At 39.9% G+C, this 13083-nt stretch overlaps 1 protein-coding gene across 2 annotated transcripts in view; it reads left to right on the forward strand.

Annotated features, from left to right (window-relative positions):
• The first annotated feature begins 9030 nt into the window (after positions 1-9030).
• The window catches only part of Cdk2 (Cyclin-dependent kinase 2), a 148579-nt gene continuing 144526 nt past the window's right edge, over positions 9031-13083 (forward strand). For both annotated transcript variants that reach the window (XM_067135368.2, XM_068225041.1), the window contains exon 1: positions 9031-9253. In XM_067135368.2, the coding sequence (XP_066991469.1) occupies positions 9138-9253 (116 nt within the window). In that variant the 5' untranslated portion in view covers positions 9031-9137. The remainder of the gene's footprint in view (positions 9254-13083) is intronic.

Genomic DNA, 13083 nt, shown 5'->3' on the forward strand with positions numbered 1-13083 from the left:
CTGAAACAACTCGCCCAGTCCCGTTCCACCCTTATACCAAAGCTACAACTCTCTACGAATACTATCGCCAGCACCCTCCAAAAACGGAAGAACTCCCGCTGTATATCAGGCTTATGTTGAGACGAATTTCTTCGCTCCTCATCACTACGCTCCCCTCAATTACCGATGCATTCTTTTCCTTACGATAGTTTAAACTTTATTCCCCATATTATTATTATTTCCCCATAAATTACCCAAAATCGCTCAACAAGTACCTCATTATTTACTTCGTCGAATAAGAAGCTTAAAATCTCTTCAATTGGATATGACGTCAACATCTATACAGATGGATCGAAATCCCATCAAGGTGTAGGCGCGGCATTTTTTTGACTCTAATACGCTTACAAGCGTCCAGTATCATCTCCCGAATAATGTCTCTATCTTTACATCTGATCTCTTTGCAATTATGCAAGCACTATTATATGTCCAACAACATTCCTTCAAAAAGATAAACATTTACACTGACTCCCAAAGCGTGTTACAAGTTCTCAGTACCAACATAAGTCGTATAATGGATAATTATATAATGTTAAACAGCTTCTATACCAACTCGAAAGTTCTGGTATCTATCTCACTTTAATATAAAAATCATTCCACACACCCAGGTAACGACAAAGCTGATCTTGCCGCGAAATAAGCTAGTAATTCCCCTTCCGAACCTCTTACGATAGAGACTTCTCTTACTGATTTTTTTCCTATTCTGAAACATGCCGCTTTACAAACTTGGCAGGACATGTGGCAACGTCCTCACGTACGAAAGGACAATTCTATTATCAGTTACAACCAAATATTCCACTGAAACATTGATATCTTAAAGGCTCATACACACGACGACATATTATCTACATTATACGATTACGGTTTAATCATGCACTCACGCCATTATCTAAATATCGTTTTAACATCACTAACCTCCCTTACTGTATATGTGGAAACCCCGAAGGCGATAGTAATCATCTGCTTTTCCAATGTCCTAAGTATTCTTCCTCACGACGTATCCTATTCAAGTAATTATTACAGTTACTCATCCCTTTACCAACAAGTGTTTCTTGTTTAATATTCGAACCTTCTTCCGACATACTTAAACTTATAAACAGTTTCTTGATAACGCTAAATTAATTTTGTAAGCAAATGATTTTCTTTTGTTTTTCCAAAGTCCTTACACTCCTGCGCTCTTTTGTCATTGCCATTTTGAGAACTGTTACGATTTGGTGCATAGACTGTAGTCAATAACGTGTGTATAAATGAGTGATGAATGTAAATAAGTGCTTCGTTTATCACTGTGTGTGTTTTGTGCGGTGATTTTGCTAACAAAAAACAGGCAAATTATATCCCTGATTTGTGACTGGGTAACATTAAAAAAACCAACCCCCCTCCCTTAGCAAGAAGAAGCAAGTCCTGGCGCAGTCATAATAGCAGGCGAGGTCAGTCTCGTTCGCGACATCGTACTGTACGGTTGGTGGTGTTCGAGGTTTCGTGTTCCGTGTCTTGAAGTTTCTCGAACTTACTCCTGAATTCGAGTGATAGCTTGCGTATGATTTGTGAAGTGGTGACATGAGTTCTGATATTGGAGGTAATGGGGACTTTCATCCCGCATCAAATAGCAATGTTGAACGGGAAGAAGAAGTGAAAATGGATACAAACATGACTGATTGTTCTCCTAGTACCCCTTCGTTGCAAACTTCGACGCAATGCAATAATAACCCTCCACCTCCTGTGCAACCTCCTAATAATATTGCATGTAATTTCTACTCATTAAACCACCCAGGCCCATATATATTTTTTGTTTCATCCAGAAATGGTAATAACCTTGGTAACCTGCACCCTATGGCTATTGGGCGTTTATTACATGAAAGAAACTTTCCTGTTCAATCTATTCAGTATAAAGGCCGTAATCGGTTCCAGGTAAACTTTCACTGTCCTAATCATGCTAATGATTTTTTGAAGAATAAGTTACTTGATACACACAAGTTACATGCCTTTAGTCCACACTCCAATATCTTCCGGGTAGGCATTATGCGCAATGTTGAGATAGATTTAACGGAATCAGATATTCTCACCTTACTTAAGAGTGACGTCAAAGTTCACTCTGTTCATCGCCTACCTCGCAAAACCCTCCAAGATGGCCAGGCAGTATATCTACCTACTGGCTCAGTAAAGATTGTTTTTTGCTCCAAAACTTTGCCCAAATATATTTAAATCTATCACGTATTATTGGAAGTCAATCCCTTTATATTCTACCCCATTATTTGCTCCAAATGCCAGCGTTATGGTCACACCATACGCAATTGCCAGTCCAATAACTTTCTTTGTCGCAATTGTGGTTTGAATCATGCTATCTCAGACTGCCTGCTAATGTCAAATTATGCTTACATTGTAATCGGGAGCATGAAACGGGCTCATCTGATTGTACTGTTCATCAGAGACAAGTGGAGATTTAAAAACTCATGTGTACTGATAACATCTCCTTTTCTGAAGTTTCTGCTCGACTATTTCCACCTACGTATACTGATTACAATAACATTCAACAATTTCCCCCGCTACCCTCTCAACATTCTTCTCCCATACAAGAAATGCTGCGCAAACGTAAATTCACGCAAGCGATTGTCAAGGATTTGCCATCTAAGCCTCCTCCCGGCTATGATAGAGCTGGATATCTCCAGGTAGTGCAACCCACTACATCCTCTCGCCCCTCTCAATCTCGGTGTCATCAATACTCCATTCAACCCACTCAGCCAACTACATCAATATCGAGCCAATCCACCCCTATGCAACCCGCACAGCATCAGCAACAAACTGGTAACACACTAACGCAGCGAGAACATGTTCAACAGTGTGTTCTCGACTTTCTAATGCAGCTTACACAACTAATTGGAGATCACCCCAATATTTTACCAGTTATTACTCAACTTCGAGAAAGTTTACAACTTATCTTTAATAATGGTAGTACGCATTCTTCAATAGAATACTAGGAGCCTACAAAATAAACAATACGAATTCAAAATTCTAATGCACGAAACATCTCCTCATATAGTCGCCCTGCAAGAAACTTGGTTTTCTCATAAAACTAACTTTAATTTTCCAGGTTATTATATTGAACGCCATGACGGACTAGGATTTGATGGTGTCGCACTTATGATACATAGTTCGTTATCGTACACTCCATTACATCTGCAATACACAATACCCAACACCTATGCCCTGGGCCTTATATATCATAACTCATATGTTATAAATTTATATAATCCCCTCGATAATTATATCTCATTCACACAATGGTTCAAATTTTTTAATCAATTTCCATCTCATACCTCACTCCTTTCTTTGGGAGATGTCAATATGCATCATACTCAGTGGGGAGCCCCGCTCGACACCACTAAAGGCACACGGTTCTTACATGCAGTAAATCAACGCAATCTCCTGATTCTTAATGATGGTTCCTCTACCAGGCTCACTCCTCCTGGTTCGTCGGCCAGCGCAGTGGATTTATCACTTTGCCGCAACACTCTTGCCCCTATAACCACGTGGAGAGTACTAAGTGACACTCATACAAGTGATCACTTTCCTATCATCATTACTTTTGGACATGGGTATATTACTAAACACCCTTTTAACCACCATTACACCGGTCAAATTCGTTCCATTAAACATTTCAATGCTTCGTGCTTTAAGTCCTTCATGGTAACCCAGTTAGAGAAATCCCCTGTAACAGATTTATCCTATCAGTCAATTCTGAAAATAATAACACAGTATCTGGACCTATACCATCCTTTTAAAACACCATCAAATTCCATAACAACTGGTACTTCTAAATGAAAGTGGTGGGACAATGAATGCAACCAATTAATCCTCAAACGCAAGAGACTTTTCAAAATATATCGTAAGACTTTAACCCCTCACACTTCTTTCACCTCATACATCATATTGATCATATCAGACGTACATTCAATCAAAAACAAAGACAAGCCTGGAAAACTTTCATATCCTCCTTCCATACCCATATTTCTGTATCAGTTATGGAATGCTATCCGTGCTCTCACTAGGGCTTCCACTCATGTCCCACGCCCTCAAATCACGTCGAATATTTTGAATGAATTTCTAACATTCCTAACTCCAGATTATGTCCTTCCACCTTATAATCCAGCTTTCTCTGCTTCTGCTAGTCGGTCTTCAGTCCTTTCTTGTCCCATCACTCTCCCAGAGCTCACGTCCATTCTTAACTCTTGCGAATCGTCCACTCCAGGTCCTGATTATATATCTTTTGCCATATTACAACAATTGCCGATCAAAGCCCTACAAGTGCTTGTTCAGTACTTTAATTTTGTGTTAACCACTACGACTCCTCCTCAGGAATGGAGCACTTTTTACCTAGTTCCGGTTCCAAAGCAGTGGCGGCTCGTGACAAAATTTTTAGGGGGTTCACAACAACATTTTTGTTCATGTCTCAAATCAGCAAAATAGTAACATAGGTACATAAATCATTTCACTAAAAGTTTCTTGTACGGTTCCTTCTTCACAAATAATTTGGTAGAACCCCTGTAACCGAGGATAAATTTTATACGATACTAATCTGTTAGTGTAGAACAAAAGTAAAATTCACAATAACTTTACTACACTGCGAATATTGAAGGATGCGAGCACTATTCTTGGTTTTTAAACAGCACGAATTTCACCTGGGTGTTAGTGTAGAACCATACCAAACCCCATGGCCTACCAAGCGACTGCTGCTCAGCCCGGTGGTCTGAAGGTTACGAGGTGTCGTGTAGTTAGCACGACGAATCCTCTCGGCCGTTATTCTTGGCTTTTTTGACCTCCATCTCACCTTCAGATAGCTCCTCAATTGTAATCACGTAGGATGAGTGGGCCTAGAACCAGCCCTCAGATCCAGGTTAAAATCACGGACCTGGCCGGGAAGCGAACCCGGGGCCTCCGGGTAAGAGGCAGGCACGCTACACCTATACCGCGGGCCGGCTGTCTTAGTGTAGAACAATAGTAAAATTCATAATAGCTTTACTGCACTGCGAACACTGAAGGATGCGAGCACTATTCCTGGTTTTTAAACAGCACGAAGTTCACCTGGGTATGACAAGAATGTGTACCGCATTTACCGGTAATTTTTTAAAATAATTATTTCCGGATTGACCCCAATAGTCTCCACATTATCTCGGTTAGTCAGGGTTCTACTGTATCGCATGGTAATTATTCTCATTTTTCAAATTATAGCCACAACTCTAAACAATTTATAGCATGCAGTACAACCAACAACACTAGATCATGCTTATTTAAATGATAGCATTTAGATTAGCAACTCACGTAAATGCTGATTACTTGTACAGGAAAGCAATCCTTCTGTCCTTCAATCGCGCAAATTTCTTAATCACTTTACGATTGAATACACTGATGTAAAGCAAACTTCTTCCCGCGATTACAAACACCTGTTCACAACGAGCTAGAAAATGCCTATTCAGAATTAGGGTACTAGCGAAATCTGCCAGTAATGTAATGCAATAGTAGTTCCTGGGAGGCTGTGGCTAACCGTAATAGGGGAGGTGGCGGACCCTTGTGGTCAACTGTAATACTGCCACTGGGTTGAGGGTGGCTCTAGATGACAAGGCACGTACCTTACCGTGCTCTTCGCTAATGGGAATATCAGTGCAGAAAACCATGACGTCATCTGCTTTGCGCATGCGTATAGTCTTCAGCACAATAGCGCATTATCCAGTGTGCTCGCTGCACTGTCAGTCAAAACGAACAACTATCGGTGTAACGGAGCTTCGATATAAGTCGAATGCTTTCGATCGATTGTCGAAATCAGGTCGAAAGAAAGGAAAGTTTTAAATTATTCATGAATGCGTGAATATGTATTAAAACTGGGTGTTCACGTGCTCCTGTGCTCCTGAGAGCCCACCGCCACTGTTCCAAAGCCTCGTGGTCCAATGACCACCCCTCACAATATTAGGGGAATAATCTTGCCATCTTGTCTACGCAAAGTATTTCTTAAAATCATGCTCCAAAGGTATCTATGGTACTTAGAGTATTATTCCCTTCTTCCAAAGTATCAGTACGCTTACTGTAAAGGTCGAACTGCTCAGGATGCGATGAATATGCTTATCGTTGACATATTATTAGCTAAATCTAGGAAACAGCACACTATTTCTGTCTTCCTCGATATACGAGTTGCCTTTGATTCAGTCCCCCTGAATATGTTATGGGATGTGTTATTACAGAAAGGAATCCCGACCACTTTCATAACTCTTCCACGCCATCTGTTAATATATCGCACTCTTATATTCAAACCTCCTCTCACTGCACAATCCCCTCGTCAAGCTACTGTCGGCATCCCTCAAGGTGATATATTCAGTGGAATACTTTTTGCTTTATATTTATCCGACCTTGAGCAACTTGCCGTCCAATCTGCCAGAATGCGTATGTATGCTGACGACATAGTTATCTATTTTTCCCACAAAGATGTAGATGTTGCTCGGAAATGCATAACACAGCTCCTGGTTCAAGTCTAGTCTTGGTTACACACTCATGGTTAATCCTTATCTCCTGATAAATGCTCTGCTGTAATTTTTACTACCAAGCGTGTTTATAATTCAGATCCCTTACTATTCGATACATATGCAATTCCCATACGTTCGTACCATAAATATCTTGGCATTATACTTGATCGTAAATTACACTTTTCCCAACATATACAACACCTGCCACATATATTAACCTCCTTAAAACTATTAAACGTCGTTCCTGGGGAGCTGATCCTGTTACAGCAAAATTAGTATACTCCTCCACCATCCGTGCTCGCTTGGACTACTGTGCACATATCATTAATCTTGCATCACCATCCTCCCTTCAATCCCTCAATACGATACAAAATCAAGCGCTACGAGTTTGTTTTGGTGCATTATATACCACTCCTTCTAATGTATTATTAGTAGAAACTGGTGACCCTCCTCTTCTGCTTCGACGTAGATTTCTTGCATCTAAGTATCTCCTCAAACGACTTCTCGTGATCTCCAATAACCTTATACCCAAAATACAACTACTCGCTCAATCATTCTCATCACCTCTCCCACAAAATTGCCGAGCCCCTGCCTTAATTTGGGCATTCGAGTCTGTCTCCCCATTTAAACCTAATATTATTCGTAGTCATGTCTTAGCATACTATTCTGTATCATATGACGTGATTCAACATACTCCTACTATTATTTATTCTAAACAATCATACTTTCCTATGCTCCCTTACCGGATTTCACATTTTCCTCTATATTCTAAGAAGTTCGTATTTCATCCACTAATGCAAGTACCAACTTTTATACCGATGGATCCAAAAATTCTTGTGGTGTTGGAGCTGCTTTTTACTACGAACAAACTCAGTATGCTGAATTGTTTAATTTATCGAAACATTTTTCTATTTTTTTCTGCAGAACTCCTTGCCATACGACAAACGTTACTGTACATAAAAAATTCCTCCTTACAATCTGCTAATATCTTTACTGACTCCCTCTCCGTGCTCCAAACACTAAAATCTAACAAGTTTTCCGCCGAATTGGTATGCATATAACGTGAAGCAAATCCTATTTAATTTAAACCAATTAGGTGTCCAAATTACACTCATTTGGATACCGGCCCATGAAAACATACCAGGTAATGAAAGAGCTTATCGATTAGCAAAAGAGGCTTCACCATTATCTATAAACCCAGCTACATTTTCTGTTCCAGCCACAAATTTCATATCTCTGTTAAAAACAACAAAAACAATTATGGCAACACATATGGACAACATCTGCACGCGAGAAGGGAAATTTCTATCATAGTCTACAACCACTACTACCTACTACTTTCTGGTATCAACAAGCAACCTACACTCGTCATTATATCATCAATATCTTACGCCTTCGCTTTAATCATGCTCTTACACCTTTATATAAATTTCGATTTCATTTACAACAGCATCGCCTATGTCATTGCGGTTCCGTAGATGCCGATATCAATCATCTCTTTTTTCAATATCCGTTGTATATCTCCTCTCGCCGCTGCCTATACTCAAGCTTAATAACTTTCAATTATCCTCTCCCTACGTCAATTGCATGTCTGGTATACAAGCCCTCTCACACAATAATAAGTATATTAAATCAGTTCTTAGATCACTCTAATTTACAACTCTAATCCCTCATTACCAACATAACTTGACATCACTCAATTATTTAATAATATTTTCCCTCAAGCTTGTATACTTCATATTATATATTCTCATTTGACTCACGTCCCCTCTACCTCCTGCTTTTAAACTACACCACATAGCTACCTATATTATCATCTGCCCCCTCCCCCGATCGCGTGTACACTTTCATTGCCGTCATATCATCACACTGTCACGCCTCATGGTTTCTCGTTTACGATCTCAATAACACTTTCCGCTCTCTAAGTCCACAATATACGTTGATCAAATATTAATTTCCCTCTGTGCAATGTCCCACGCTCTTACATATATTCACCCTTCAGTAGTTCTCCTGCGCTCTCTTACTTATCCCTTGTATGTTGACCCGGTCTTGTTTGTTTTGTAAAAGTCGCTGAGATCGGTCACTCTAGCGTGAAAATTAGTATACTTTGTGTCCCTTTGATTTTCCTATATCTCCTCGTTTTGTATACATAATTTAATCACTCTCAGTTCTCTAGGTGCTACGTTTTCTAGTGAACTATTTCAAGTGCTTTGAAACCATTTTGTGAGTCAACTGCACGACCTACTTCACTCAATTCTCAAGTACTTATCAATCAGGGAAAATTGCGAACATAATTGGTGTCCTACTTTATCGGAATTCTATACGAGTGTAGAACTTTTACAATTATTATCGAGTATTGTATCTGGGTAAAATAACGAGCCCAAATCCACTTCAAGAACAAGAACAACTGAGCATTCACATCACTGTCTCTTGGATCTTGTTTGTTTGTAGATGGCTCTGTATCTAAAGAGCGGGAAGACTGTTTCTCAAACATGGTGATCTCCAGTAACGTGGAAGTGCATGAGTACAGAAACTAGTTTTATTTTATTCTTTCAGTGATATCAGGAAGATCATTATTAGTCTACTGTGAAAATGGATAATTTTACAAAAATTGAGAAGATCGGTGAAGGAACTTATGGTGTTGTATACAAAGCAAGAGATCGGAAAACCGGCAGTCTAGTTGCTTTGAAGAAGATTCGATTGGATTCGTAAGTTGAAGCTATTGCTTGATATCTCGGGTGAACCTTTTTGTGCGTGACTAAATTGCTATTGCATGGGATATAGTGGGGGACTTATTTTCTTCAAGCAGCAATCTTTCATTGAACGATTTTACTCTTCTTTTGCACTGCCATGTTATATCTGTCACAGAACGGATCGCTCAGTTTTTACCTAGCGAGTTGGCCGTGAACTTAGGGGCGCACAGCTGTGAGCTTGTATTCTGGAGATAGTGGGTTTGATGCCCACTGTCGGCAGTCATGACGATAGCTTTCTATGGTTTCCCATTTTCTCACCAGGCAAATGCTGGGCTGTACCTTAATTAAGGCCACGGCCGCTTTCTTCCCACTCCTAGTCGTTTCCTATCCCATCGTCTCCCCAAGGGTAGAACTATAGTAACGGGGCCTCAAGGGTTATTAAATAAAATGTTACTTTAAATGCTGCTATTCTTACCTTAAAATGATCGTGGAAAAGAGATGGGTTCAATACGCTTGTCAGGGTCCAACCTGCCTGCCCTTAGAAGTACATTTACTTTTATAACCAAAAATACTGTTTTAGACGCCTTACTCCATTACTTATAACGGTGATTGGTTCACGTATGGAAGAAGATGACGTCATTGACACCTAGGTTGAGGCCAAGATTTTGTTTCCGATCATTGCAGAAGAAAAAAAATTATGAAGGTGCCAGGGAAGTTTAAAAGGCCGCGGTGCATACTGTCCGCACGGCGAGAAAGAAAGGTAGTTTAGTAGTTGTAACCTATCTTTGCACATCCAGGCCAATATGTCATACAGAGGTCTCTCTAGGGCCACACTCCCTTCGAAAGGCTCTTTTCTATCGCTGCGGCGCATTCTATCCTCCCGGCACGAAAAAAGTACCTAGTTTAGTAGTTGTAACCTATCTTTGCACATCCAGGCCAATCTCTGTCATGAAAACGGGGCCACACTCTCTTCAGGGCCACACTTCCTTCGAGTGGCTCTTTTCTATCGTTGCGGCGCATACTGTCCGCACGGCAAGAAAAATTGACCTAGTTTAGTAGTTGTAACCTATCTTTGCACATCCAGGCCAATCTCTGTCATGAGAATAGTGATCACTTCAGGGCCACACTCCCTTCAAGAGGCTCTTTTGTATCGCTGCGGCGCATACTGTCTGCTCGGCAGGAAAAAAAAGTATAACCATATCAAACCAACTACCAACAGTTGGCAGCATTGTCATTCCTCTCAGCGCTTCTTCTCAGCATTACTAATGCGACAGTCAAATCGCGTGCTCCACCTAGTGGTGGCTCGTGTTACTAAAACGTGAGGCCCAGTTTGTATAATTGTAGGATTGGATAATATGATACGTGCTTACAAGTATGTATTAGGTAGAAAATCAATTCACCGTGCTATATTCCATTAGTGATTTTGTTTTGTTCACACATACCCTAAACTGGTATCAGGCACACGCTTTGTCACACCGTTTACACATACAATCCAGCAGTGGTTCGTGTATTTAGTCTCCTGCATTTATGATAAAATGTGTGCACTGCTGGTTGTGTTTTTACACTGCGCAGTTTGTTGTTTGGCCCTACCCAGTTTTGGTTAATCATAGCATCAATTATGTAGAATTCAGACTCTAATCTTCACTCTCTTTTCTAGTCTGTCCCTTCTTAAGTTGAGTTTCTTGTGTAGAAGGTTGTGTGAAAGTCTTCTATGAGGAATGTTTCTTGGACGAGCTCGTATGTTAGTCTGGAAGGAGTGTCCTTTGAGACCTCCAGTGTTGCTTTTAGCAGTCTTGCTTTCACTGTATTTGAGATTGGTCCATGTGATTTCTAGGCTGTATGTTAAGATGGGAAGTATCTGGCGTAGAATAAGTTAATGTATAGATAAGAAATGTGTTTTTCCACCATTCAATACACAATTTATTTTAATAGATTAAAAAAAAAAAAAATAATAATAGAATAAGTTAATTGCTGTTGGTAGTGATATTTGTGTGATGCAATGTTTGAAATGTTATGTATGGCTACTGTGGTGGCTGTTGCTTGTTCTTTAGTGTGAAGACTAGATGATTTAGCTGTTGTCTGAATTGTTACTCCTAAACACTGAAAGCATTTGTAACTTTTATCAGTTGATTGTGTAATAAGTGTCTCCTCCAATTGTTCTTCCTCCTTTCCTGAAAATCGTTCGCACTGTCTTTGATTGGTTTATGATAAACTCATTGTTACCAGCGCAGGCTTTGAGTTTATTTATGAAGTCTTGAAGTCCTTTCCTATATGTTGAAGCAAGAACCATGTCAGCATTTAAGTACATGACTACTGGAGGTGTGCGTATTTGGCTTACATCTGCTGTCATAACATTAAGGGGTCTTAGTGACTCTCCTTGTGATACCCCTCTGCTCTGCATTACTTCTTTTTAGATTTGGTGTGTCATCTACCTTAATGCAATTTTTGGTCAGTATGTTGCGGATGAGATTGAGTATGTGTGGATCTATGCCTTCCATGTTTTTTAGCTTGTTTAAGGCCAGCTTGCCTGTTAATAAAGTTTACAAATACTATGTAGAATTTTCCCGTTGGCTTTCTCAGTGCTTTGTCTATATTTCCGAGGAGGCTTTCTACTACCTTAAGAGTGGAGCTTCCCCTCCTGAAACCAAACTGTTGTTCTGGAATTTGTTTATCTAAGACATTTGTTAGCCTGTGTGTGTGTTTGTGAATAGTTTGAAAGAATTGAGCTTTCCCTCTATATGAATTTGGATCATTTGTGGCACTTTTTCTTTTATAGATCATCTTCAGTATGGTGAATCTCCAAGAACTTGGCATTTGTCCAGTCTGTAGGCATTCATTGAAGATCTAAATCCAAGTATGCAGTAGATCTGCGCTGGTGTCCTGAACAAATACATTAAAGATTTTGTCCAGGCTTTGTTACTTTTTAATCTTGCAATTGATTTGTGTACTTCTAGTGATTGGTTGAGAGATTTCACTTGTAGGCACATCCGTTCTGTCGTAGGCTTGTTTGTCCCATTTTGGATTCAATAGAATCTGGAAGTGATTTTGCCATGTTTCCATTTGGATTTAAGCCCAATTTGGTGTATTGGTAGTTTTCTTACTTTTCGATGCTATGATCGGATCCTTGTTGGCCGTTTCCTGTCCTAGTCTTTCTGCAAAGTTGTCTTTCTTTTCTGCCTTTCATAATAGGCTACGTTACAAAGTACAGTATAATATCCCTTAATCACGAGGCATTATGGGTGTCTCTGAGGGGCTGTGTTCACACCTTGTAGGTTCATAAGAGCAGTACTGTTTTCTTAACGCGGAATGAGCTATAGGTGTTCTATTAGTGTGCTGCTTCTCTTATTGAATGTATCGATCCTACAATTGAAATTCCCTGCTGTAATGACTTTCTTTTGCACTTGTGTTTTTATTGATACTGTTGTATCAATGAGTTGTACAATGTCTGTTTGAGGTCGAAAATACAAGCCTACGATGGCAGCTGTGTGGTTTCTAAGACCACTACATTTTCCTCCACGTGTTCATTTATTTTCTCACCTATGTTGGGACTAATGTAGCGGGGTACTCCTCTTGTTGGTCTGCCCGCTGCATTTTCTTTTGCTGGAGTGTGGGGCCATATCTGCCTGATATTGAAATTGGTTCTGTTGTTAGTGTTTCTGTGAGCATTAAAGTGTAATTTTTTAGTAGGTTTTTGGAGGTGGTGTTCATTATGTTCTTTTTTTTTTTTCAAGTTGCTTTACATCGTACAGATGCAGATAGGTCTTATGGTGACGATGGGATAGGAAAGGGCTAGGAGTGGGAAGGAAGTGGCCGTTGTCTTAATCAAGGTACATCCCCAGCATTTG

Source organism: Anabrus simplex, chromosome 1 (genome assembly GCF_040414725.1).
Source record: "Anabrus simplex isolate iqAnaSimp1 chromosome 1, ASM4041472v1, whole genome shotgun sequence".
NCBI classification, from domain to species: domain Eukaryota; kingdom Metazoa; phylum Arthropoda; class Insecta; order Orthoptera; family Tettigoniidae; genus Anabrus; species Anabrus simplex.